Source organism: Nelumbo nucifera, chromosome 4 (genome assembly GCF_055504915.1).
Source record: "Nelumbo nucifera cultivar China Antique chromosome 4, China Antique-T2T, whole genome shotgun sequence".
Taxonomy (NCBI): Eukaryota; Viridiplantae; Streptophyta; class Magnoliopsida; order Proteales; family Nelumbonaceae; genus Nelumbo; species Nelumbo nucifera.
This window is the reverse complement of record NC_142652.1, coordinates 40494835-40520391: the sequence shown is the minus strand read 5'-3', so window position 1 is coordinate 40520391 and position 25557 is coordinate 40494835. Positions and strand designations below refer to the sequence as shown.

The window sequence follows — 25557 nt, the reverse complement described above, 5'->3', positions numbered from 1 at the left end:
CTGAGAACACAACCTCTGGAATTTTCCACACTCCAAGTCCTTGGTCATCACATGCCAATTCCAGATACAACTCCCATTCAGTGGAAAGGCTTGCCAATCCCCCCTTTTAACAATGAAATGTCAGTAGGGTGATGACAGGATACACAAAATGGCAGAAACAACTATAAGGTCAATATTAATTCATTTTGTTTCTAGATTTTAAATAGTTTGAGTCTGAGAGTGGTTGCTTGGTGCAAAAAGTGCCAAAGGTTAGTACTGCATCCAGTCTACCACTCCCAAGTCCCAAGATCCTGGAACTAAAGGAACAAATTAAATGTGGACCAGTGTGCTGGAAATTAGCGCATAGTTCATCCTGTAGCTACCAATTTCTGGATCCATAGAAAAATAATAAAAGAAAAGAAAACATGCACTATTCTATTTGATTAATGGAATTATCTTTCAATTATCAAAAAAAAAAAAGAAAACATGTACTATTTAAAACCCACAAGTACATATAAGAAAATTACACTCCTAAACAAACCAGGCACTAAAAAGCACTGAATTAATCCACCTTTTTAAGCTCTTTAGTTACCTTCAACTTTTGACAAGGATCTGTCACAACATATTGACCAAAGAGATGCTTCTACAGTTTACTTATGTAACTTACACAATCACCATAAAACTTTGGGAAAATTCATGACCAAACCCTGTACTTTGGCTCGAGTGACAATTTGGTCCCCGAACATTAAAATGCGATAATTCAGTACCTGAACTTTCAAAATGTGACAATCCAGTACCCAAACTTTCAAAATGTGATAATCCAGTACCTGCCGTTAATCAGCCGTTAAGTGAGATTTGAAAAGTCAAAAATGCCCTAAGAATGCCATCTGGTTCTCTTTATTAACCATCCAAACATTGACAATAAAATGAACAGTCCCAAATTCTAGATTCTTATAACAGTCACCAACTTTTTTGAATAGAAGAGGCTACGTTTTGGGACTGTTCAGTTTTTTCTCAACGTTTGGATGGTTGATAAAGAGAATTAGATGGCATTCAAAGGGCATTTTTGAATTTTCAAATGTCACTTAATGGCTGATTAACGGACTGGTTAACAGCAGGTACTGGATTGTCACATTTTGAAAGTTCGGGTACTTGATTGTCGCATTTTAAAGTTCAGGGACCAAATTGTCACTCGAGCCAAAGTACAAGGTACTGATCAGGAATTTTCCCTAAAACTTTAGAAAAGGTACTAAGGCAAATAAACCACTTAATATATGGCATAACAAAAGACAATTACATCGTTTAACAGATGAAGTTTCAAGGCAACAAAATGATCAGCTTCAAAGAAATGGTTCCTCAAAGCTATTCTATAAAGTCCTGGATGGAGCAAGCTGAATGTCTTTCAAGCTGAAAACACCTTCATTTCTTCTTTAAACCTTTAGAATTTAGTTTCTGGTTGAAGATTTTCATGCAGTCGATAATGTAATAAAGTCATTTATCAATGTCTGACAAGTAGCTAAGATGCACCTCCAAAACAGCAAACTAAAGAAGAAAGAGACAAAACCAATAGGTCAATGCAGCAAGGTGATGACTAGTTGCTTCAACCTTCATAGGCAATGCGTTAACTAGTCAGCCACAAAAGTGTGTCATGAACTTAAGATATTGATGCAATATCATATACAAGTGAACATATTCTGTAAATATGCAATAAAAGAGTGATCAAGGAAATTTACTTTAACCTTGCTTTTGCAAATATAAAAAAAGGACAGAAATAGGTTGAGAGGAGTGAATGTGTTTTTTCTTTCAAGTAAAAACTTAGACTTTAATGATTTGATGAGGCCCCCTTCTTTGTAGCAATTCAATACCAGAAAACCACTGATTGGAAAAGGAACTAGAAGAACTCCTCCATTATTGTTCTTTTATCCTATATCATGACTATTTTATGTATCACCCAAGACTCTTAAAGCAACTAATGTGCATGTGGTAAAATTGTTCTAATCTAGGATATGGTGACGCTTATGATGCACACAGAAGAGAGAAAGAGAACATTAAGAGAAAAACTGATAAGAGAAAAATGGTTGAATTCTCTTCCCTAGTTGGTTGATATAGGAGCTTTTACCCTTATAAGATTGAATAGATCTAAAAATAATATATGAACAGGTAAAAAGACTTTAAAAAACCCTATCATAAATGTAGATCATATGGTCCTGGCAATTTACATATGTAGTCCACTTTGACCCAATTCAAGCTTTTAGAAAACAAATCTAGCCACTGTTTTCAGATTTTACATGAGAAATAAACAAAACCTCATGATCCTCAACAAGTACCATATCACTCCCAAAGTGGCAGTCAACCTCTATATGCTTAGTTCTTTCATCAAATAAGGAATTAGATACAATGTGAACAGTAGATTGGTTATCATAATATATCTTAATAGGAGTTGATACCTAGTTTACATGTTATTAACACCATGTGTGACTGTGGTGGTTTCTGTCTCACCATAAAGATAAACAAATCTGATTAAGAGGGGGGAGGGGGAGAGAATAAGTGAAAGAAAATAACTGAATCTTTTCTACATGTGATCACAATCGTCAACCTTGCTTTGATACCATGTTCTGATCTAGAACAATAGGTGGAAAACAGTAGAAATCTGCTGAATAAAAAAAAATATGAAAGAAAGTAGTTTCTTGAAGAGAGAAGGAGAAGAAGAGAAGTTGAAAAGAAAAGAGAGCAATCAATCTGGCCACCCCCTTCACTTATTATTTATACTAAAATAATAGAACAGTACAAAGACAACTATGCCCTTATAGGGTGGCGAAACATAAAACAACATATATAATACTCAGAAACATAATAAAAAATTGGACTCACATAACTACTGTGGTCCCCACCTCCTATCTAACAACTAACATAAAACATCTACTCAGAAAAACAGCATAAAACTAATTAATCTTCAGCAAAAACCAACGGGAGAAAAAGGACTGTATTCTTCCCCCAGTTGCCTGATGCTTTTAAGAGTGTTTAACTAATAAGTACAATGTGAAATATGGCTTTAAAAGCTCATACATATCTAAACATGATCCTAGTCTCGAGCCACTTAAACAAAAATAACGGCACATATGATAATATTGCAAATTATTAGAGATAAATCAAGAAAATATAACTTCAAATTAAATATAGAGTTGAATATATCCACTAGGCTGACTAGTCATTAGTCAACCTAGTTGATGGTCCTACGGAATTTGGTTTGTTGAATTCTGGTTGTTGTCAGGAATTTTTTCTCTCTTCTTGATTCTCTCTCTCACCTATTTCTAAGTTATCTTTCTTTTTTATGTTTACTCCGAAAGTAAGAGTTCTTCTCCTTCTAATTTCTTATCCATTCTTTGATAGACTGCAAGCTTTCTACTTTCTTCTTCATCCCTATTGTTCATCATTTAATCACCCAGAGCTCTTCATTCACCTCACAAAGCCCACCACCAAATATGAAATCTATAGGACCCCCTACCTTATCCAATATTGCTTGTCAAGGCAAGATTAGGTGAGAGGATACCACCTTGTTATTTTGTATTGTAAAATGCTAAAAGAAAGCCAATGTTAATGATTTTTTCATATTTGCACACTACATTATTAACTTTATTAGGCAATATCATTTTTATCTTTTAACGTTCCATACACAACAAAATCAATTTAATTTAGCGAAGCAACAAGGCATATTAAAGTGTGAAATTTCATATATAATTTTATATATCATAGACCATCTATAAAATACAGCACGGTATATAACATATAATAAGGTGCCTGCCTTGCCTAAGAAGGCACTGAATAGGTAAGCAAAAATGACTAAGCACCCCAAAGAAAATTCCTTGTTACTTAAATAAAGAAATTGGAACTAAATATTGTCCAAAAGTATTATTTTGTCAGAGGTTCATTTTTATCTCAACAATTAGAAGTTAAGGGCTCTGGCTAAATAAGATATATCTAAATATAAATGTTAAATTTAAGTCGTAACAAAAATAAATTATATAAAAGCACAAGTCAAAATATTCAGCAGCTTAAAATGTATACCTTTTCCTGTGATAGCTTATCCATTTCCAAGAAATGTAAAATAAACTGTGTAGTTGATCCATTCAGAACGAGTGTCAAGAAGACGATGCCACCAGTGAAGAAAACAAACTGTAGAAAATGTGAAATGCTCAATTAGAGTACCTTAGATACACACCATTATATACATAGATGACACATCAGAATACAGTCATTTTTTCAATTTGCGACTAAAATCATAGACATTAATTCTCCAATACGTACCAGAGTCCCTGTATCCTGATTTAGAAAATATGATTTGTCACTGGCACGCTGAAATGACAAGAGAAACAAACAAACCAATTAGAATGGACTTTCAATATCGATCCAAACAAGCATTTAAATGAAAGAGTACGCAAGTATCTTAAGCATACAATAATGGATTTCACATAGACTATAGAATGCACAGTAATTGTGTACCACGATTGACATGGACGTGTGCCACCTAGCACTTCATCAAGGATCTTGACCTGCTACAAGCTTGAATTTTTTGAGATGGTTGTATAGATGTACAAGGGATATTATGGGTATTTCCCCTGTATTGGACTTGTAGGGTGTTATTCATGTTATTTTATGGGAGGTAATGTCTTTCCTTGCTATTTTCTCATAATGAATATATTGGAAGAGAAGTTCATGGTATCTCTTCCTCACTCTTAAGCCCTAATCACATCATTATTCAAACAAGAAAAAACACTTTGTACCAGAGCAACATCCAATCAATTTTACATAGACAATGTAATATCACTATACAATGTATCCCTTCCCACCCAAGTTTTATCTAAAGCATCAGCCACACCATTGAGCTCTCAAAGAATCCCTCTGAAGTGACAATGGAGGAGAGAGGTGAATTCTTTAATTTCATTGAAGAAGTTGTTAATCTCTGTGGTCGCTCGTGGTGATTGAGAGGGAGAGAGAGACAGAGAGAGAAAGAAAGAGAGGTACGGATGAGAAGAGAAAAAATCAGTACTGGCTGCCGCCAGTTTTCTATTTATATTAATCTTTATAAAAGAGATGAAATTACAAGTATGCCCCTGGCGGCATATCCTAGGATAAGAACAATAAGAAAAGAAAGAAAAAAAGGGCTAGTCGTTGAAACTGTCCTACTAACAGCAGTTATAAAGAACAATTAAGCCTTACAACACTCCCCCTCAAGTTGGGCTGAAGATGTCTATCATGCCCAGCTTGTCACATAACTCGTTGTGCCGCGAACACGGAAGTCCTTTTGTAAGGACATCAGCAAGTTGTTCCTTGGAGTTGACATAAGGGATGCAAATTTCCCTTTTTTCCAGTTTCTCCCTTATGAAGTGCTTATCCACCTAAATATGCTTGGTCCTCTCATGTAGGACTGGGTTGCTGGCGATGTTTATTGCAGCCTTGTTGTCATAGTAAAGAGACATAGGACAATGAACAGCAACTCCAAGCTCACCTAGAAGGTTCTTTAGCCAAAGGACTTCAGCCACCCCATGTGCCATAGCTCTATACTCAGCTTCTGCACTTGATCCTGCTACCACACTTTGCTTCTTGCTCTTCCAGGTCACCAGATTCCCTCCCACATATGTGCAATACCCACTAGTGGACTTTCTATCATCCACAGCTCTTGCCCAATCAGCATCTGTAAAGACTTCCACCTTTAGGTGATTGTGTTTACTGAATAGTAGGCCTGTTCCTGGATGTTTCTTCAAGTATCTAAGGACTCTCTCTGCTGCCTCCATGTGTGGCTTCTTAGGAGAGTGCATAAACTGGCTCAGAACCCCAACTGAATAGGCAATATCCGGACGGGTCATGGGTAGATAAATCAGCTTTCCCACTAACTTTTGGAACTACTTTACATCTTTCAAAGGTTCACCAATACAGTCACCTAGCTTGTGGTCCACATCCATAGGAGTATCTGCCGGCCTTGAACCTAATTTACCTGTATCCCGTAATAGATCAAGGGTGTATTTCCTTTGAGAGACAAAGATACCCCTTTTTGAACGGGCAACTTCGATCCCAAGGAAATACTTTAGGAGTCCTAGATCTTTCACTTCAAATTTGGATGCAAGGAATTGTTTCAAATTCTGTATCTCTGAGCTCTAACTCCCTATAATGATGATATCGTCTACATACACTATCAATACAGCAACCTGCTCCTGACATCTCTTCACAAAGAGTGTATGATCAGACTGGCACTGTTGGAACCCCATCTCTTGAACTGCCATGTGAAACTTACTAAACCAGGCTCTGGGAGACTATTATAAGCCATAGAGAGACTTCCGTAGCTTGCACACCATGCTTTCACTTCCCTTCGCACAAAATCCAGGAGGTTGAACCATGTATACCTCTTCTTCTAAGTCACCATTCAGGAAGGCATTCTTTATGTCCAGTTGATGCAAATCCCAGTCAAAGTTAGCAGCTAAGGACAGGAGAACCCTAATCGAGTTTATCTTAGCCACCGGAGCAAAAGTCTCATCATAGTCAACTCCATATACCTGTGTACCCTTTGGCTACTAGTCTTGCTTTGCACCTTTCAACAGTTCCATCTGCCTTGTGCTTAATTGTGAACACCCATTTGCACCCCACGGGTTCTTTCCCCTCTGGAGGATCCACCAATTCCCAAGTCTGATTTTTGTGGAGGGCATCAATCTCCTCCTTCATGGCATCTATCCATTCAAGGTATTTTAAGGCTTCTGCAACATTATTGGGAATAGGGATGCAGTCAACTGCCGATAGGAAGGCTCGGTACGAGGGAGAAATGTGGTCAAAGGAAACAAAGTGGGTAATGGGGTGTTTGGTAGTGCAGGACCCGACTCCCTTTCGTTGGGCAATAGGGATGTTTAGGTCGTCCACAGTGGGAGTAGGGTTAGGGGTTGGACTTACCTCCTGGGATTCTGATGATGTCAGTTGCTCAGTGTTTGGCTGCTCCACATTTCTATCACACTGCTAATCTCTCCGATGAGTACGTTGGAAGACAAGGGAGTGAGGCTCGGAATAGAAGGAGGTGTTTGTTTTTCCTTTCTGCAACACCATTTTGTTGTGGTGTTCTGGCGCTTGAACTTCTATGAATAGACCCATGGGAGGCGAAGAACTCATTGAGCTCCCCATGGAAGTATTCCTTCGCATTATCAGATTGGAAGATCTGTATTTCAACATGGAACTGCATAAACACCGTCCTCTGGAAGTCTTTCACTATCTTTGGAACCTCATCTCTGCTACGCATAGGGATTACCCATGTATAGTGAGAGTAATCATCAATCAATGTAATAAAGTACTTATATCCGCCCTCAGAGATTACATTTGTAGGCCCCCATACATCAGAATACACAACATGAAAAGGAACATTTGATCTTTTATTGCTTGAATGAAAGGTTGTTCTACATTGTTTACTCAACTGACATGTTTGGCACATGAACTCTGACACTGAACACGACTTAAATAAAAGTGGAAACAAACATTTTATTATTTCGAAAGAAACATGACCTAAACGACTGTGCCACAACAAAATTTGATTTTTATTTGACTGACTATGTGACTTAGAGGATGACACCGAGATACCAGCTTTGTTGTCGAGAATGTAGAGACCGTCCACTAGGCTTCCTACCAATCGTCCTCCCAGAAGTTAGGTCCTGAAATACACATGAGTCAGCAAAAAAAGTCACACTACAATTCAAGGAGTTTGTAATGCTACTAATTGAAAGCAAGTTTATGGGAAGCTGAGGGACATGCAATACACAATTCAGGTTGAGGCCATGGGGAAGGGATATTGATCCTTGACCTGCAATGGAAGAAAAATAACCATCTGCAAGTCTCACTCTATCCCTTCCTGACAAAAGGCTATAAGACTGGAATAAGTTAGGCTTACCAGTCATGTGATTTGAGGCCCCTGAGTCAATGATCCAAGGGGAATCTGTGGGAGTGACATGGAATGCAGAAGCCACGTTACCTGAAGTAGATGCAAAAGAAGTAGAGGGAGTACCAGTGACTGAGCTGTCCATTTGCTGCATTGCCCTACCATAAGATTCCAAGTGCTCTTTGAATGAATTCATTATATCCTCCTTGGGGTCAGGCTTATTAGGGGGGTCCCGGGTACTACCGGCAACTTGAGTGTCTGGAGTTGCCACATGTGTTGTGCTTGTTCTTTTCACATGACCTTTACCCTGTTCTTGATTCTTTGCTGCCCACTTGGGTTTCCGGTGGATGTCTCAACAAGTGTCACGTGTATGTCGTGACCGTCTACAGTGGGTACAAAATAGTTTATCTTTATCATCTGCCTTCTTAGGATCACCTTTCTTTCCTGTTGAGTTGTTATTTATCGCAGCCAAGGCAACTGCTTTCTTCAGATTGAACAAGGGAGTATACTTCGTGTACCGTAGGCAATTCTTTGCTTCCTAGGATCTGCACCCTCAATGGTTCATATACAGGGTTCAGCCCTAACAAGAAAGGAAACACTCGTTGCTGAGAGACCAGCTTCCTGTAGGCCTTAGCATCATCATCGTGTTTCCACTCTATGGCCTGATAATGGTCCAACTCCTTCCATATGGAGGTAAGGGCTGAATGATATGAGGACAAGCTACGGTTTCCCTGTTTACATGTTGAGGATTCAGCTTGCAATTGGTACACCTTGGCGTAATGCCTTTGCTCAGAATAGGTAATTCTGGCCTGTTCCCAGATCTCACTAGCGGTGTCTGCACACATAAAATTCTTTTTCACAGCAGGTTCCATGGCTGCGAGGAGCCAAGACATCACCATATTGTTTTCTTGGTCCCACCTATCATGTTCGGCCTTCTCACCCTTGGGTTCTTTCACCCTTCCATTGATGTAACCAGCCTTACCCCTTGCCGTTACATAGAGTTTTACACTCTTAGCCCACTCCAGGTAGTTCAGATCGTTCAAGGGGGTAAATGGCATGGGAAAAACCATGTTTTCACCTCCCATACCTGCTGTGTTGCGGGTTGGTGTATTCCCCGGTGAGGTTAATTCATGACTTGCCATTGAATACTACAAAAAAACCAGTCCAAATGCCACCCAACAGCACAGCCGCCACAACTAGAATGTGACAACTTAGGATTTGCTCCTAGAAGGTGAGCAACAAATTATTGAAAATTGCTGAGAACACGGGGACTACTGCTGAGAATAAGGGTTCAGTCAATACAACGTCCAAACAGAACAGTAAACAGTCCGGTCATCGGTTCAGCACCACCAATACAGACATTACTGTCAGTCTGAATGTGGTTCCCCCACTCTAACCATCCAATGTCCAAACTAGTAATCATATAATCAAGGCATGAGCCCTACGCACCATTGGATAAAGAGTACTGAGAAAAACTGAAACAAAAAACGCACCTGTTCAGCACTGGATAACCGAGGAGTTTGCACCATCAACACCCTTCTTCGATTAGGGTTTCATTGCACCAGCACCACCCTACGACCAGAAACTGCTAGGGTTTCTCAGAAAACCGCCACTAGGGACCACTAGGATTTCAGTAGAAGGAGCTGCCAGAACTTACTAGGGTTTCTGCAGATACAGCCACCAGAGAGGACTGAAAACAAGCCGCCGCTAGGGTTTCTGTAAAGGTAGCCACGTCCAATCACTTTTAGAAAGGATGAAGCTAGGATCGTAGGTCTCCTCCAACCCAGAAAGCCTGCTCTGATACCATGTGGTCGCTCGTGGTGATTGAGAGGGAGAGAGAAAGAGAGAGAGAAAGAAAGAGAGGAGAAAAAATCAGTACTGGCTGCCGCCAGTTTTCTATTTATATTAATCTTTATAAAAGAGATTAAATTACAAGTATGCCACTGGCGGCATATCCTAGGATAAGAACAATAAGAAAAGAAAGAAAAAAAGGGCTAGTCGCTGAAACTGTCCTACTAACAGCAGTTATAAAGAACAATTAAGCCTTACAACAATCTCCATGGGCCATCCTCCAATGGATCACCAATCTTGAGTCTCCTTCCACCACTACCAAGGTGATGCTAAGAGCTATTGCAAATCTCAAGCCCACCAATAAGGCATGGATTTCTGCATCAACAGCCTCCGCCTCCCCAATTGGACCACTAAAAACCCAAATAAGGTCACAATTGGCCTTTAAAATGTAGCCTCCAATCCCAGCCTATCCCCCAGTGGCTTAATGTCCTGCTGCTGCCATCAAACTGTAAAATAAACTCAGAAGGTGGCCTTGGGGATAACATGGGACTGATGGAATCTATACCTCAAGAAGAGCTCAAGGCTTCCTTCAAGCTTCTCTCCAAGTCCCCAACAGAAATACCTCTGAACTGTTTATCAACTCTCATCTATAACTTAGTAAGAAACTGGATTCTTCCTCTCATATCTTCTAAGGTGGATCTCTTTCCCTCAAAGAGTCTCTTATTGCGCTTCTCCCAAATGCACTACATAACAGAACGAACCACAGCTCTCCCAAACATAATACCTCATTTTCCTAACTTGCAACCAGATGATTGATTAAGGAAATTCTCAACCAAATTAGGAGGCATCCAATCGTAGCTACTATTACAGAAGAAATCAATAAAAATTTGCTGAAGAGTGCAGGTTATCTCACAGTTGATCAAAAGATGGCCACAGGATTCCCCAACTTTCATGCACATGAAACAAATACGAGGAGCAATATACAATGACCATTCCTCTTACTTAGAATCCTGTCAAAAGTGTTGATGCAGCAACAAGAAGCCTCGCAAACAAAAAAGTACACTTTAAGAGGTACCACAGAAAACCAAATCTTTTTGTTAGGGAAAGAGGGATTCAGAGAGCCTGCCACCAAGTTAAGGAAGAAGGATTTAACAGAAAACTGGCCATTAGAAGAAGGCCACTAAATTTTCTTACCAGAGGAAGGAGGGGTAATGAACACCAAAGAGAGGAAGGAAAGTAGCGAAGAGATGTCCTGGGATTCAGCATCTGTAAGGACTCTATGAAAATTGAAGTTAAAGGAGAAATCATGATCCCCTTTAATAATAACTGAGGAGATTACAGCCTCCTTATTTAAGGTATTTAAGGTAAGGCCAAAGAAGCTAGAGTAAGCAGTCAAGAAAGTTGTTTATGTAACCAAAGATAGGTCCTGAATTTGATTCTATCGCCATTTCCTACACTAAATCTCAAGAAAGGGGAAAAGAGGTCAAAGTAGGAATCAATACCTTTCCAAGGGATGACAGAAGAAGTTCTGTTGAGACAGAGGTTGATATCCCATCAATTCCTATTCCTTCCATACATACTCGAGATTACAGAGGCCATCAGACTAGGTCTTGCAAACTACCTGCCAATTAAGCAAATGATCTCTCTAATCACCCTCCCCCATCCCACAGGAAGTCTCTTTGGAATTTTTCAGTCTAATATATATATCTCATATGCAACAGATGAAGGTTATATTTTTTTCTTTTTTTATTTGTATTTTTTATGAGGATTGGCTTGTTTATCCCCTAGCATTTTTTTCTTTAGGCCAGAATTGCTATGGTGCTTTTTTGATTTCTTCCTCTCCTATTTTCCATCAGATGTGATTCAAAACTAATAAAATCAATAGAATATTTCAGAATTAAGTAAAGGAAATCAGAGAAGGAGGAAGATCGGAGAAGAAAGGAGAAAGAAAGGAGGAGTTCGAAAATCTCCACTTTCCCCTACTCTTATCTTTTATAAAACATACTTATGTTACATAAATTACAAGGAGGCCCTTAAGTAGGCATCCACATCAGCACTAAACTTAGAAAAACATAAAAATAACTAAAGGCCCAATAAGAAAACATAGCATGAAAGAACTAATAAGAAAGACACTAATGGGCTAGGGCCCATTTGGCCCAGTCTCTCTACACCATCCAACTTATTTTCTAATTTTTCAGACCATTATCTCAGTCTCAAGGCTGGTTGGACGTATTGTGGAAGATTTTCTATCTTGCTAGGGTTGAAACTCAACCTGTTTGTAGGATTGGTTGATGTTCCAATTTTTTTCTCCACATGTAACAGTTTTCAAAGGCCACTCTATGCTGGTTGTTTGTCAATACCAATTCCATTGATTAGTTGATTGTTTGTTTGCCTGGAATTGATTCAGCAAACCCTGTGACTGGGTTTCGATCATCGCATGTCTGATAAATTGATTTATTTTCTTTTACCTTGGCTGCAAGTAAGATTTACAAAGATAAGTCTCCCAAGCATGTTATAAGAAGTGTAACACTTTATCACTATTCACCAACATTGGATTATATTGAGATTCAGTTTATTGGTGTGAAGCTTGATAGAACAAGTTATTGTTAGTGATCTCAGTCGCTTAAAATGTTTATTGATTGAAAACTTGGTTATTATGTCTTTACTTGTAAGTTAAATGCAGTCGGACATTAGTAGTGGCTTCTTGTTCCTGAAGACAACCAATGCAGTTCAGAATGCAGCATCAGAGACATACTCACAAGTTGAGAACTTTGCTTAGACTTATCAATTGAGCCAGAAGATCTCCCATCATTGGCAGGAGGAGAGATTTCATGCAAGTTATTATGCATTATCAAGATGCATGTGGGAGGAGTTAGACTACTAATGATTCTTACACCATGTTATGCAAGGCTAATGTAGTGGCATATAAAAGGTCAAAAGGACCAACATATTTCAGTTCTTACCTAGACTTTTATTTTATTTTTTTGATAATAAATAAAAAATAAAAAATTTATTAATAGAAGAGAAAAGAGATTATATAAGTCCAATTTGAAATCAAAGTTAAACTGTTTAAAGCTGGACTCGGATATTTCTTTATTTTGAATAAATCAAATCAGAATGAAAATTTGGTCCCTTCACTAATTGAATCAAATTCAGATATCACTTGGTTCAATTTGTTTAAGACCTGATCTGCTCAACTATTTATTGTTTATATTTATATTTTATAAAAAATATTTATGTATAGACTTTTATACCCATCTTTTATCCTTTCAATGTTTATGACATGTTAATGGTACTTTTAAATTTGAAGGAACCTATAGTTGTCAATCCACTCACAAAGTTAGAAACCCTAACCCTTATGCCTATAGTTGTTTTTGCCAACTTGCTTCACTCTCACCTTAATGCCTTCACAATAGTAAGCAACTTCTGCTCTTAGGTTACCTCTTCCTTAAAGGAAGTGAAACTAGCATGCAGTTACCTTCTAACATCTTGTGTCTTTGGTATTCAGGTTTTTTTCTTATTATTATGAGACATCAGAGATCTGTGGAAAATAGCAGAAGGCGATGATAAATCAAGCATGACATTTCCTTTTTATTTTTTCCTATCTACCTTCTGGAATCTATTATTCAACTTTATTCTTATAGGTTAGAGGATCTATACTTCCTTTTATTCTGTGCATATAACATACAAAACCCATGAATTTCATGTATCATGGAAGCACAATGCTTAACATCGATTTACTATTACATCAGATTGTTGAAACTGCATAAAAAATTTTAGCCCCAAACTCAAATGAAAAATAAATAAATAAATAAATGCTTTGATGAGATAAATTCGTTCTACATGTATAACTGCTTAAATTGATACTTCCATGCTAGAAATATGAAGTATACATACACAAAAACATAAGATTATGCTAGAAATAAATGGATTTAAGAAATTTACATCATCTAAACAGAATTTGGCAAGATGTTGCAATCTATGCAGGACTTGCCTTAACTGATAGTGATAGTGACAATGCAACAGCCCCTCTCAAACCTGACCATGTAAGAATAGTGGCTTCCTTCCAGTCCAGACCATACCCAAAATACCGTAAAAAGGGATACAATATTCCAACAACTAAGGCGCGGGAGATTTGGACAAAAACATAGAGAAGAATAAGGTATCCCCATGAAGCTCCTGAAATCCAGAAGGAAATTGAACACTAAGATTCAAATAAATTCCTTAAAATACTTTTGTAAACCAACATCTGATAGCTTCCTAATAACTTCAATACCAATAAATCTGATCACTTGTCCAGGAAACTCAATAAAAAAATTATGCTGAATTAAAAAAAAAAAAAACTTGGTTAGGGAATACCAGTTTTGGGTAAAAAACTTAGTTGTGAGATCCACATGGCTTCATTGGCTGCATGCTGCCTTGGAGCACTACAAAGGTGCCCTAAGATTAGTTTAACTCAGCCACAACCTCAAATTTTGGAGATCAAATCTGTAAAATCAGAACACTAGGGGAACTTCTAAAATTTTGATTTTGGGTCATATGTTAAAACCACTTCGGGTTATTTTTGTAATTTCACATCCCAAAATGTATAACGCTTGTTTTAGAATTTGGTCCAAACCCATGCCCCCTAAAGTGGGAGCTCTTTGTCGGGAACATGGTTTAAAATATCCCTAATTACCCTAATATTTCCATATCCATGGGTAGTGACATGAAATTTTACCGGAATCGACATTTCCCCAATGAACACTACATGCCCCCTAAGAGCTTGCTAATCCAACATTATCTTGAGCAATGCTATCCTTGGGAATTTTCGGGGGCTTTCCTAGATATAATTTAAAGGTTTTAATCAGTACCTTGGATCTCAACTTTTTTCCAATATTTAATATTTAGATTAAGAGAAACATATTATTGATATCCCCCTTAAACCTGATTAAATAATTTCTTTAAAAATGATAAGTCTTCCATTGAACAGATTCTCAGAAAGTTCTACCCATCAATTACCATCACATGCTCCAGTGTAAAATCATTTGATGAATTTATGAACCTTAATTCCTAATTCCTTTGGAATAAACATAATGACCATTCATCCCACAAAAATCCAAATAAAAACAATCTATATGCACACATATAAGAAATATAGAAGCAATAACAAGTCATTGGAGACTACCATGGTTGTGGAAATGGTTCTCGTTGTTCAGAACACCTTCAGCTATAACAACTCCACTGCAAGAGCATGAGGATGTGAAGGTCAATTAAATGCATCTTATATACTGTACACGAAATACTGAGAATTCACTATCATTTCAACCTTTTTAATGTTCAAATAAAAACAAATGGAGCATTAGAATAGCTTAAATTATTCTTTCTTTTCATACTCTATTTATTTTACTTGGGAAGCATCAAAAATGCTAGGGTGATCATGGGATGAGCTGGGCTGGGTCAGGCCAGGCCACCCTTCTTGGCCTACAAACTTTAAAATGATCTTTAATAAATACTACTTTATATTATATGATGCATATAATATATAAATCTATGTTATACTTAACATAGTACAATATATAAGGCATATATATTTATGGTTTTAACTGGATCTAGGCCCAAGCCCAGAAACTAAAACACATATGACACAAGAGTGTCAAAAGAACAATAAATTCAAAATACCATGTAACAGAGTACCAAGGAAAATTTTTACCTTAAGATGAAAATTAGAGTATTGGCAATGTATGCAACCATTTCCCTGAAAATAGAAACATAGAAAGATCCAATTATGTCCAAATTCTAAAAGAGCTGTAGAGAAGATTTAACAGACTCATGTTCCGCTACTGTAATCTTATACTCTATGCTAGCACTTCAAATTTAATGAGTGACTTTTTCTGTAGGCATTAAAATTACTTCTACAACTTGTGGGGGTTCTATCTTGGAGTTTATCATCTTGATTTATATAGGATGAGGTTTATGTGACTTTTTCCCTCCTTTTACCCATGAGTTCTTTTGCATAACTGCTTTTAAATTTCTACCATATATACTACATTTTAGCATTGGTCAAACAATTGATGATAATAGATCCAAGGAGGGTAATTTGCATGCATAGAAAGTGTTGAGTTGGGCCAATTTCTAGTTATTGGGCCCAGTTGTTCTGTTCTTATTTTAAGTTGTTAAGTTAGGAAGTTGTTGGGCATTAGGCCCATTAGCTTATGTTTTTTAAGTTGTGACTGTTCAGCTACTTTAGTTTCTGCCCTACTAAGGGAATTCTTGTAATCTTTCATTCTTTTAAGTATAGTATAAAATATAATGAGGGGTTGGCGGCCAGAACTAATTCAATTCTGGTTAACATCCCACTCCTCCTTTCCTCTCTTTTCTTCTCTACTGCTGAAACTCTTCATCTTCTTTTCTTTCTCTTCACAAGGAAATCGTCCTGATTTACAAACAGTGATTTCTACTTGGTGTCAGAGCAAGGCCGAAGGTTCCTTGAGCTGTTTTCTCATGCAGCCCTAGATCGGCCGACTGCATGGTGATTCAAGAGGCTAATCAAAGACCTCAGATAAGCCCGGTTTTTGGATTTTTTGGTGAATCTATTTTGCCCTGTAGCTGGTCTAGGGTTTCTCATCAAAATTAGGAAAAACAGGAGAAAGGGGAAGAGTCCTGTTTCTATTGGACTCTTCAATTTTGACCTAGGAAGTGGCGTCCGAATTTTTTAGGGTTCCTTGGAGTTTTCTGTAGGGGGCGGTTCAAGTCCTGCATGATTTGGAGGTATCTGGAGAGAGCAGCTGCCTCTTCTCTCTCTTCTCCCGTCCCACAGAAAAGGAATCTTTTGTGGGAGCAACATCTAGGAAACCAGAAAGGTGTCGTTGGTTCGAAACGTGTTTCATCTTGTTAGTAAACCCTAGCAGATTCTAGGTTGAAGTAGAGAAGAAGAAAGAAAAGAGAAAGAAGAAGAAGAAGAAGAAGAAAGAAAGGTTCGGCCAGACTAGAAGAGAGTCAAAATCCCACTCCCCTAGCTGACCCACTTGTATTTATTGAAAAACATAGAGTTACAGGAAAGACCGTTTTGTCCCTCATAGAAGATGGGACACATAACTTAAACTCAGATACAATAGACCTTTCACTCTCAAGCAGATAATCCAGAATGACCAAAATACCCCTGACTCGAGCATTCTAACACTCCCCCTCAAGCTGGAGAGTATATATCATATAGTCCCAGCTTGTTACAAATGTAATCTATTCTTCCCCGAGACAATCCCTTTGTGAGGAGATCTGCCCACTGATTTCCTGATCTCACATGAGATGTGGTTATCACCCCACTTATCACTTTCTCTCTTACAAAGTGACAATCAACCTCAATATGCTTAGTTCTCTCATGAAAGACGGGATTGGAAGAGATGTGAACAGCAGCTTGGTTATCACAGTATAGTTTCATGGGTTTGTCAATTGAGAATCCCATCTCTTGAAGCAAGTTCTTCAGCCATACTAGCTCACATGTGGTATGGGCCATAGCCCTGTACTCTGCTTCTGCACTACTGTTTGTTTCTTGCTCTTCCAAGTTACAAGATTGCCACCGAGGAAGGTACAATACCCTGTAGTTGATCTCCTGTCTAATATAGAACCAACCCAGTCAGCATCTGTGTACCCTACTATCTCAAGAGTTCCTCCACTTTGGTATAACAAACCACGACCTGGAGCACCTTTTAGGTACCTAACAATTCTCAGAACAGCTTCCCAGTGAGGAACCCGAGGATGTTGCATAAATTGGCTCACCACACTCACAGCAAATGATATATCTGGTCGGGTAATGGTCAGGTAGTTCAATTTTCCCACCAACCTTCTGTATCTTCCAGGATCATCAAACTCTTCACCCGCATCAACACTCAGCTTGGCATTGAGTTCCATAGGAGTCTCTGCTGGTTTAGCACCTAACAACCCTGTTTCTTCAAGTAGATCAAGAACATATTTTCTCTGACATAGGTTGATCCCATGTTTTGACCTCGCAACCTCTATTCCCAGGAAATATTTCAGCTTCCCCAGATCTTTCGTATTGAAGTGATTATGTAAGAATTTCGTCAACCTGTTGATTCCATTGCTATCACTCCCAGTTATGACAATATCATCCACGTACACGACTAGCAAGATTTTCCCATCCTTTGAGTTATAGCTGAACACAGATTGATCAACCTGACATTGTTTCATCCCAAAGGCTTTCATCACTTCACTGAACCTGCCAAGCCAAGCACGTGGAGATTGTTTCAGTCCATAAATTGCCTTTTTGAGCCTACACACTTTGCCAGACTCCCCCTGAGCAACAAACCCTGGTGGTTGCAGGGTTGTACAAGAGACATTTTTTATGTCAAGTTGTACAAGAGGCCAATCATACATAGCAGCTAATGAAATCAACACCCGAACTGAACCAATCTTAGCCACAGGAGAAAATGTCTCCATATAGTCCACACCATACATCTGAGAATAACCCTTGGCCACCAACCTCGCTTTCAATCTCTCCACACTGCCATCAGGAAGATACTTCACTGTGTAGACCCATTTACACCCAACTGTGTGCTTACCAGAAGGAAGAGCGGTGAGTTCCCATGTGTGATTATGTTGTAGAGCAGAGAGTTCTTCTTCCATGGCTTGCCGCCACCCTGGGGAGGCAAGAGCTTCCTGGACAGTCTTGGGAATGGGAACAGATGAGAGTAATGATATAAATTTGCAATGAGAAGCAGAAAGGTGAGCAGTAGAAACATAGTGTGAAATGGGGTGAGAAGTACAAGTACGTTTACCTTTTCGCAGAGCAATAAGAAGATCAGGATCTGAAGGAGAAGGACCAGTAGCAGGATCTGTCGACAGGGGCTGAAGTGGAAGAGGGCCCGATGCACTTCTGCGGGTATACACTTGAGTGATTGGCGGCTTCTCAGTAGTAACAGGCATAGGATGTGCATCTGCAGTAGAAACAGGAGCTACTGGAGGGATGTCCACAACAGGTACAGGAAGGGGAACCACAGAGGGAGAGAAAGAGACCCCAGCATCTGAGAAGAACGGAACTGACTCAAAGAAGGTGACATCAGAGCACACAAACGATTTATGAGATTTTGGGTTATAACACTTATACCCTTTCTGAGTCCTTGAGTAACCAAGAAAGATACACTTAGTAGCTCGAGCATCTAGCTTGTCTAACCCAGGCCCCAAGTGTTGAACAAAACAAACACAGCCAAAGATTCTTGGGGTAAGAGGAAATGGAGATAAAGTGGGAAACAACACGGAGAAAGGGGATTGACTTCCAAGGATTGACATCGGCATCCGATTGATTAGAAAACAGGATGTGAGAACAGCATCACTCCAAAAATGTTTTGCGACATTCATATTAATCATCAAGGATCGAGCAGTTTCAAGAAGATGTCAATTTTTTCGTTCAGCTACACCGTTCTGTTGTGGGGTGTAGGCACAAGAAGTTTGATGAATGATCCCATGATGTTCTAGGTATTGCTGAAATGGTGAGGAATTGTATTATTTGGCATTATCGGAGCAAAGAATTTTAATATGAACACCAAATTGAGTGCGTATTTCAGCATAAAATTTTTGAAAAATAGGGAACAACTCACTATGATCTTTCATAAGATAAATCCATGTCATCCTTGAAAAGTCATCAACAAAGATTACAAAATACTTATACCCATTGTATGACACCACTTTAATTGGACCCCATACATCGGAATGAACTAAAGAGAAAGGACTTGAGACACGACTATCAACTCTTGGACTAAATGAGACTCTATGATGTTTACCCAATTGACATGACACACAATCTAATGATGAAAGATGACTCAAGGAAGGAACCAGTAACTTCAAGGCCTTGAGAGAAGGATGACCAAGTCTGCAGTGCCATTGAAGAGGAGTAAGAGATGACTGAAAAGCTACTGGAGGACCACCACCATCAAGGTAATATAGTCCACCTGCTTCATGCCCTCCACCAATCTTCCTCCCCGTCTTGAGATCCTGAAACACACAGGAAGAAGGGTAGAAGGTTACAAAACAATTAAGAGACTTGGTTAATCTGCTGACAGACATAAGGTTAAAAGGAAACTTAGGAACATATAAACCAGATGATAAAGGCAAGGAGGAGAGATTAACATCACCAACACCACAGATAGGAGATGTAGAACCATTAGCAAGTGTAACTGTTTGAGGTGTGGAGAAGTGGGAAAGAGAAGAAAATACATCATGAGTCCCAGACATATGGTCCGAGGCCCCGGAGTCAATGATCCAGTGTGAGTCTTTGGAAGCTACGCAAGCCATACCTGAATGGGCAAGTGTAGCGGTGTTCTGCTGAGATGTTTGAATGAACTGCTCATATACTGCACATGGTACACTCACCATTTCCTTCTCAGAAGCACAAGTAGATGTGGAGGGGATTGGGTCAGTTTGCTGACTTTCAGTAATTGTGTCACTACCCTTAGTCCTAGCATGGTTAGCCCAAGTGTTGGGTGCACCACGCAAATCATAGCAGAAATTAACTGTGTGCCCCTCTAAACCACAATGTGTACACTTTCTCTGAGTATTACTCCTTCCTCTTCCCCGACCTCCCCCTGAGTCTCGGCCTCCAGTCCGACCACTAGCCCTGCTAAACATGTGACCACCACGGTTGCTTGGGAGTCCACTCCTGACACCACCACTTTATTTCCATGACCACCCCCTTTAGTCACTACCAAACCAGATCTGTCAAAGAGAGAAGAACGTTCTACCAACTCAATGGATGTCCCCTTAAGACAAGCAAAAACTTCTTCAAGTGAGGGAAGAGCAGATCCTCCCAATATTTGTGCTCTGACAGACTCATACTCGGCCTTCAACCCCACAAGAAACCTTGTCACATCAAGCTGCTCACGTTATTGTTGTTGGATCTGAACATCTGATGTTAGAGGATGATACACATTGAGCTCATTACGAATGTTCCTCAAACTTGCATAGTACTCTTCTAAGCTTTGACTCCCTTGCTGCAAATTGAAATACTCTTGGTACAACTGATACACCTGAAAGCTAAATTACTGTAGCCGAAGTAGCAGAAAAGAGAAGAAGAAGAAGAAGAGATGCAGGAATGTCGAACTCTCTACTCAGTCGACAGTACTATTATTTATATTATGGTGTAGTACAATGATACAGGAAGTTACTAGAATGCCCCTGATTAGTGATGGGACACCCAGACAACTTAAAACATTAAATAGGATTAGGCCCATTAACAAAGGCCCAGTACAGGACAACTTAAACTTAAGTATAGGCTAATAAGAACTCTTATCAGCCGAATACTCATACATACAAAGACTTTAATCCAACACTCCCCCTCAAGCTAAGCATGGATATCAATCATGTTTAGCTTGCCAAGCATGTCCCTAAACTTTGCTGCTGCCAGCCCTTTAGTCAGTACATCCGCAATTTGCATCTCAGGTGGAATATAAGGCACACAGAGTTCACCCGAGACAATTCTTTCTCTAACAAAGTGCCGATCAATCTCAATATGTTTTGTCCTGTCATGCTGCACGGGATTGTTGGCAATGTTGATGGCAGCTTTATTGTCACAATACAGCCTGAGAGGACCTTCAGCCTTAATGCCAAGTTCATTAAGAAGAGTTATGAGCCATAAGAGTTCAGCAACCCCGTGGGCCATAGCTCGATACTCTGCTTCTGCACTTGATCTAGCCACTACATTCTGCTTCTTACTGCGCCATGTGACCAGGTTTCCTCCCTCAAATGTACAGTAACCCGAGGTTGACTTCCTGTCTCCAACAGACCCAGCCCAATCTGCATCAGTGTAGGCTTCAATTTCAACTCTATTGTTTTTCCTGAAGAGAATTCCCTTCCCTGGGCAAATCTTCAAGTACCTGAGAATCCTTTCAACTGCTTTCATATGAGGAATCTTTGGAGAGTGCATAAATTGACTGACAACATGCACAGCATAAGCAATATCTGGCCGAGTGAGGGATAAGTATATCAGCTTCCCTACCAATTTTTGGTATCTCTCTTTATCATAGTAGTCCTCCCCTACTGATTCCTGCAGGCCATGGTTCTGTTCCATTGGAGTATCTGCTGGCCTACACCCCATCATGCCTGTTTCCTCTAGGAGGTCAAGAACATACTTCCGCTGACATATGTAGATTCCCTCTCTTGACCTGGCAACTTCAATCCCAAGAAAATATCTCAAATGACCCAAGTCTTTGATCTCAAATTCAGAAGCTAGAAACTCCTTCAGTCTTTTTATCTCTTCCAAGTCATTCCCGGTAATTACCATATCATCCACATAAACAATGAGTGCAGTAAGTTTGCTATCCTGTCTCCTTATGAACAAGGTATGGTCTGCACCACTCTGAGTGTACCCCACTTTCTTCATGGCCCCACAGAGCCTCTCAAACCATGCACGGGGAGATTGCTTCAACCCATATAATGCTTTCCTCAATTTGCACACCTTTCTACTAAAGTCATAGCCTGGTGGAGGTTCCATAAATACCTCTTCATGAAGGTCACCATTTAAGAAGGCATTCTTCACATCCAACTGATGAAGTTCCCATGAAAAATTTGCTGCTAGTGACAATAGAACCCGAATTGTGTTGAGCTTTGCTACCAGGGCAAAGGTTTCTTTGTAGTCAATCCCTTCTTTCTGAGTAAACCCCTTTGCCACAAGTCTAGCCTTGTACCTTTCAATGGACCCGTCCTCCCTGTGCTTTACAGTAAACACCCACTTGCACCCAACAGTGGTCTTCCCCTCTGGCAGATCCACTAATTCCCAAGTTCTTGCTTTCATTAGGGCTTTCATCTCTTCATTCATAGCTTCTTTCCACCTTGGATCAGACACAGCCTCTGAGTACCTAGAAGGAACACGCACAGAGGAAAGAGCAGACACAAAGGAGTGATAGGCAGGAGATAAATGTGAGTAAGAAACAAAATCAGCAATGGGGTGCCGGGTGGTGCAAGAGCGGATAGGCTTACGGAGAGCAATAGGAAGATCCAAATCAGAAGTATGAGAGTTGAAATTACCTTGGATTGTAGAGACAGATTGATCCGAGTCCAACTGATTGCTATCATGAGGTTGAGGACCCCTTTTCCTTCTGTTGTATGTATCTCTTTTTGTTGCCTACTGGAGCCTTCAAGAACATCTGCAGCATCAGGAGAGGTAACCGGCACAGTGGGAGCCTCACTGGGTTGACCCGGAATGTCACAACAAGGAGTAGGAGGAGAGGATGGAAGACCCGAGGTAGATAGGGGAACAAAAAAGGAGGGAGAATGAGATTCCTCTTCCATCCCACTAGTCTCCCCCTGAAGAGGATTCTGAGAAGACTGAAAATAGGGTTGAGACTCAAAGAACACCACAACTCTGGTGACATACTTTCTCTTGGAGACAGGGTCATAACACTTGTAACCCTTTTGTGTAGGAGAGTACCCCAAGAATATTCCCTTTGTAGCCTTAGGATCTAGCTTAGTCTTTTTTGGATCCTTCACATGTATGAAACATATACAGCCAAAGACCCGAGGAGGAAGGGGAAAGTCTGGAAGAATGGGGCACAAAACAGAGAAAGGGGTTTTCATACCCAACACCTTAGATGGCATCCGGTTTATCAGATATGATGCAGAAAGTACAGCTTGAGACCAGTATTGCTTGGGGACTTTGTGTTGGAATAGTAAGGCTCGAGCTGTCTCCAATAGATGTCTATTCTTGCGCTCAACAACTCCATTCTGCTGAGGAGTATAAGCACAGGATGACTGATGTAGTATGCCAACATCTTCCAGGAATAAGTTCAAGGATTTTTCAAAGTATTCAGCAGCATTGTCTGACCTGAATTGCTTAATCTTCTTATTAAACTGTGTTTCAATCATCTTGCAAAAAGCCATGGTTATCCGTGGTACTTCATCCCGTCCTTTTAACAGGTAGATCCATGTACAACGAGAGTAGTGGTCAATAAAACTGATAAAGTACCGGAAGCCATCAAAGGAAACAATGGGTGAAGGGCCCCAGACATCAGAATGAACCAAATCAAAAGGAGCACAAATTTCATTGCTGGAAATTGGATACACAGTTCTACATTGTTTTGACATTTGACATACTTCACAGGTTAGACTCTGACTTGGAATGCCCTTAAACAATTCGGGAAACAACATTTCTAATGAGGAGAAAGACACATGACCTAGCCTAGCATGCCAAAGATGCAGCTTAGCTATTGACCCCACACTTTCCGGATTACTAGTAGCAGATGCTTGTAAGGCTGAGCCGATGTCTGCATCAAGGTAGTAGAGGCCTCCATACTCATGACCGCACCCAATCGTTCTCCTTGTCAATCTGTCCTGGAAGACACAATGAGTAGGAAAAAAGGTTATACTACAGTTCAAATTTTTGGTAAGTTTTGAAATAGACAAGAGATTTGAGGTAAGACTGGGAACATGTAAAACTGATTTAAGAGAGGTCCTTGCTTAGGTCAACAATTCCCTTTCCAGAGATAGTGGAGAAAGACCCGTCAGCAACTCTCATCTTATCCTGACCAGACAACAAATGATATGAAGAGAATAGGGAAGACATATGTGTCATATGGTCAGTAGCACCGGAATCAATAACCCAAGAATTAGAGTCAATAGAGCCAGTGGCACTGAAGGCAGAGGCTGTACCTGATCTACCAAGAGATGTAGAAGCAAAAGAATTATTTCTTAGACGGGCTAATGCCCTACTAAGGATCTCAACCTCACTAGCAGAGAAGCCCAATGTACCAGTTCCAGAGGAATCAACAACTTGTCCCATAGGAGAAGAAGACACTGTTGGTGTATTTTGTGAGTTGTCATCATTGTTGCTGGTGACAAAATTCCCACTTGCCGCAGGCCTGTTATCTCTAGAAGAAACATCTCTGGGTATTGAAGACATCTTGACTGCAGCCACTGTGTAGGTGACACTGATTGAGACTAGCCGAAGCAGTTCTGAAGGTTCTGAACCAGTTCTGGAGCAGATCTGATTAGCTGAAATGACCACAGCAGGTTCTGACAGCACTCGACACAGTTTCAGACTTGCCGAGACTGTCACAGTTCTGAAACAGTTCAGTTACAACAGCAAGCAAGGAGTTCTGGGCTGGTAACCGACCTGAAGCTAAGGGTTCTCAACTATTGTGCTATGCAGACTCCACTTGAACTTTGAGTACTGCAACTATAAAGAGAGTGCCCTTCCTTGCGGCCAATACTAGGACTGCTGACATCAGTCCTCAACTAGGGTTCACAGTGCTGAACAATCTGGAGCTGGCAGCTCCCTAGGTAATCTCACAGCAGTGGTGAGGGGTTTCGGACTGATAACCACCCTGAACTTGGAGCTGTTTGCCACATTGCTATGATGGTAGAAGTGTTCACAGTGCTGGTAGAACACTAGATAGACTTCACTTGGGCTGAACCAAAAACTGCAACAGTTCGGGTACAGTAGTGAGTGAACAGTTCGAGGCCGCAACAGTAGCAAGTGAACAGTGGGCTTTGTAGAAGAAGCTAAGTCTGTGCGAGTCTTGCTGGAGCACCGAAGCTGTAACTGTAGAAGTAGCTAAGCCCCTTTCGGCTAGTGCTAGGACTGCTGAAATCAGTCCTCAACTAGGTCTGTCCTACACAGACCTCTCTTAGTAGCCAAATAGCTACTATTTGCTGGAAATAACCTAGTAGGACATCTACTTCTGGGTCTTACTTCCCTTGAGTCCCACAACCAAGAGAAACCATAGGTTCGAACTTGCTTTACTCTTACACCCCTAGGTCTTCTCTACAGCAACCTAGAAAAGGGAGAGAGAAGATGAAAAGACAACGAGAGAAGAGAGTGTGTGCCGGCTGAAACCAGGAAGAAGCTAATGCTCTGATACCATGAAAGCTAAATTACTGTAGCCGAAGTAGCAGAAAAG

At 40.0% G+C, this 25557-nt stretch overlaps 1 protein-coding gene across 3 annotated transcripts in view; it reads right to left on the bottom strand.

Moving 5' to 3' along the window:
- SOS1 (sodium proton exchanger, putative (NHX7) (SOS1)) overlaps positions 1–25557 on the bottom strand; it is a 160001-nt gene that overhangs the window by 70479 nt on the left and 63965 nt on the right. For all 3 annotated transcript variants that reach the window (XM_088903034.1, XM_088903033.1, XM_010277994.3), the window contains 5 exons: positions 15369–15413; positions 14844–14899; positions 13671–13855; positions 4285–4332; positions 4045–4152 (listed from right to left, as the gene is read on the bottom strand). In XM_088903034.1, coding sequence (XP_088759160.1) covers positions 4045–4152; positions 4285–4332; positions 13671–13855; positions 14844–14899; positions 15369–15413 — 442 coding nt within the window. The remainder of the gene's footprint in view (positions 1–4044; positions 4153–4284; positions 4333–13670; positions 13856–14843; positions 14900–15368; positions 15414–25557) is intronic.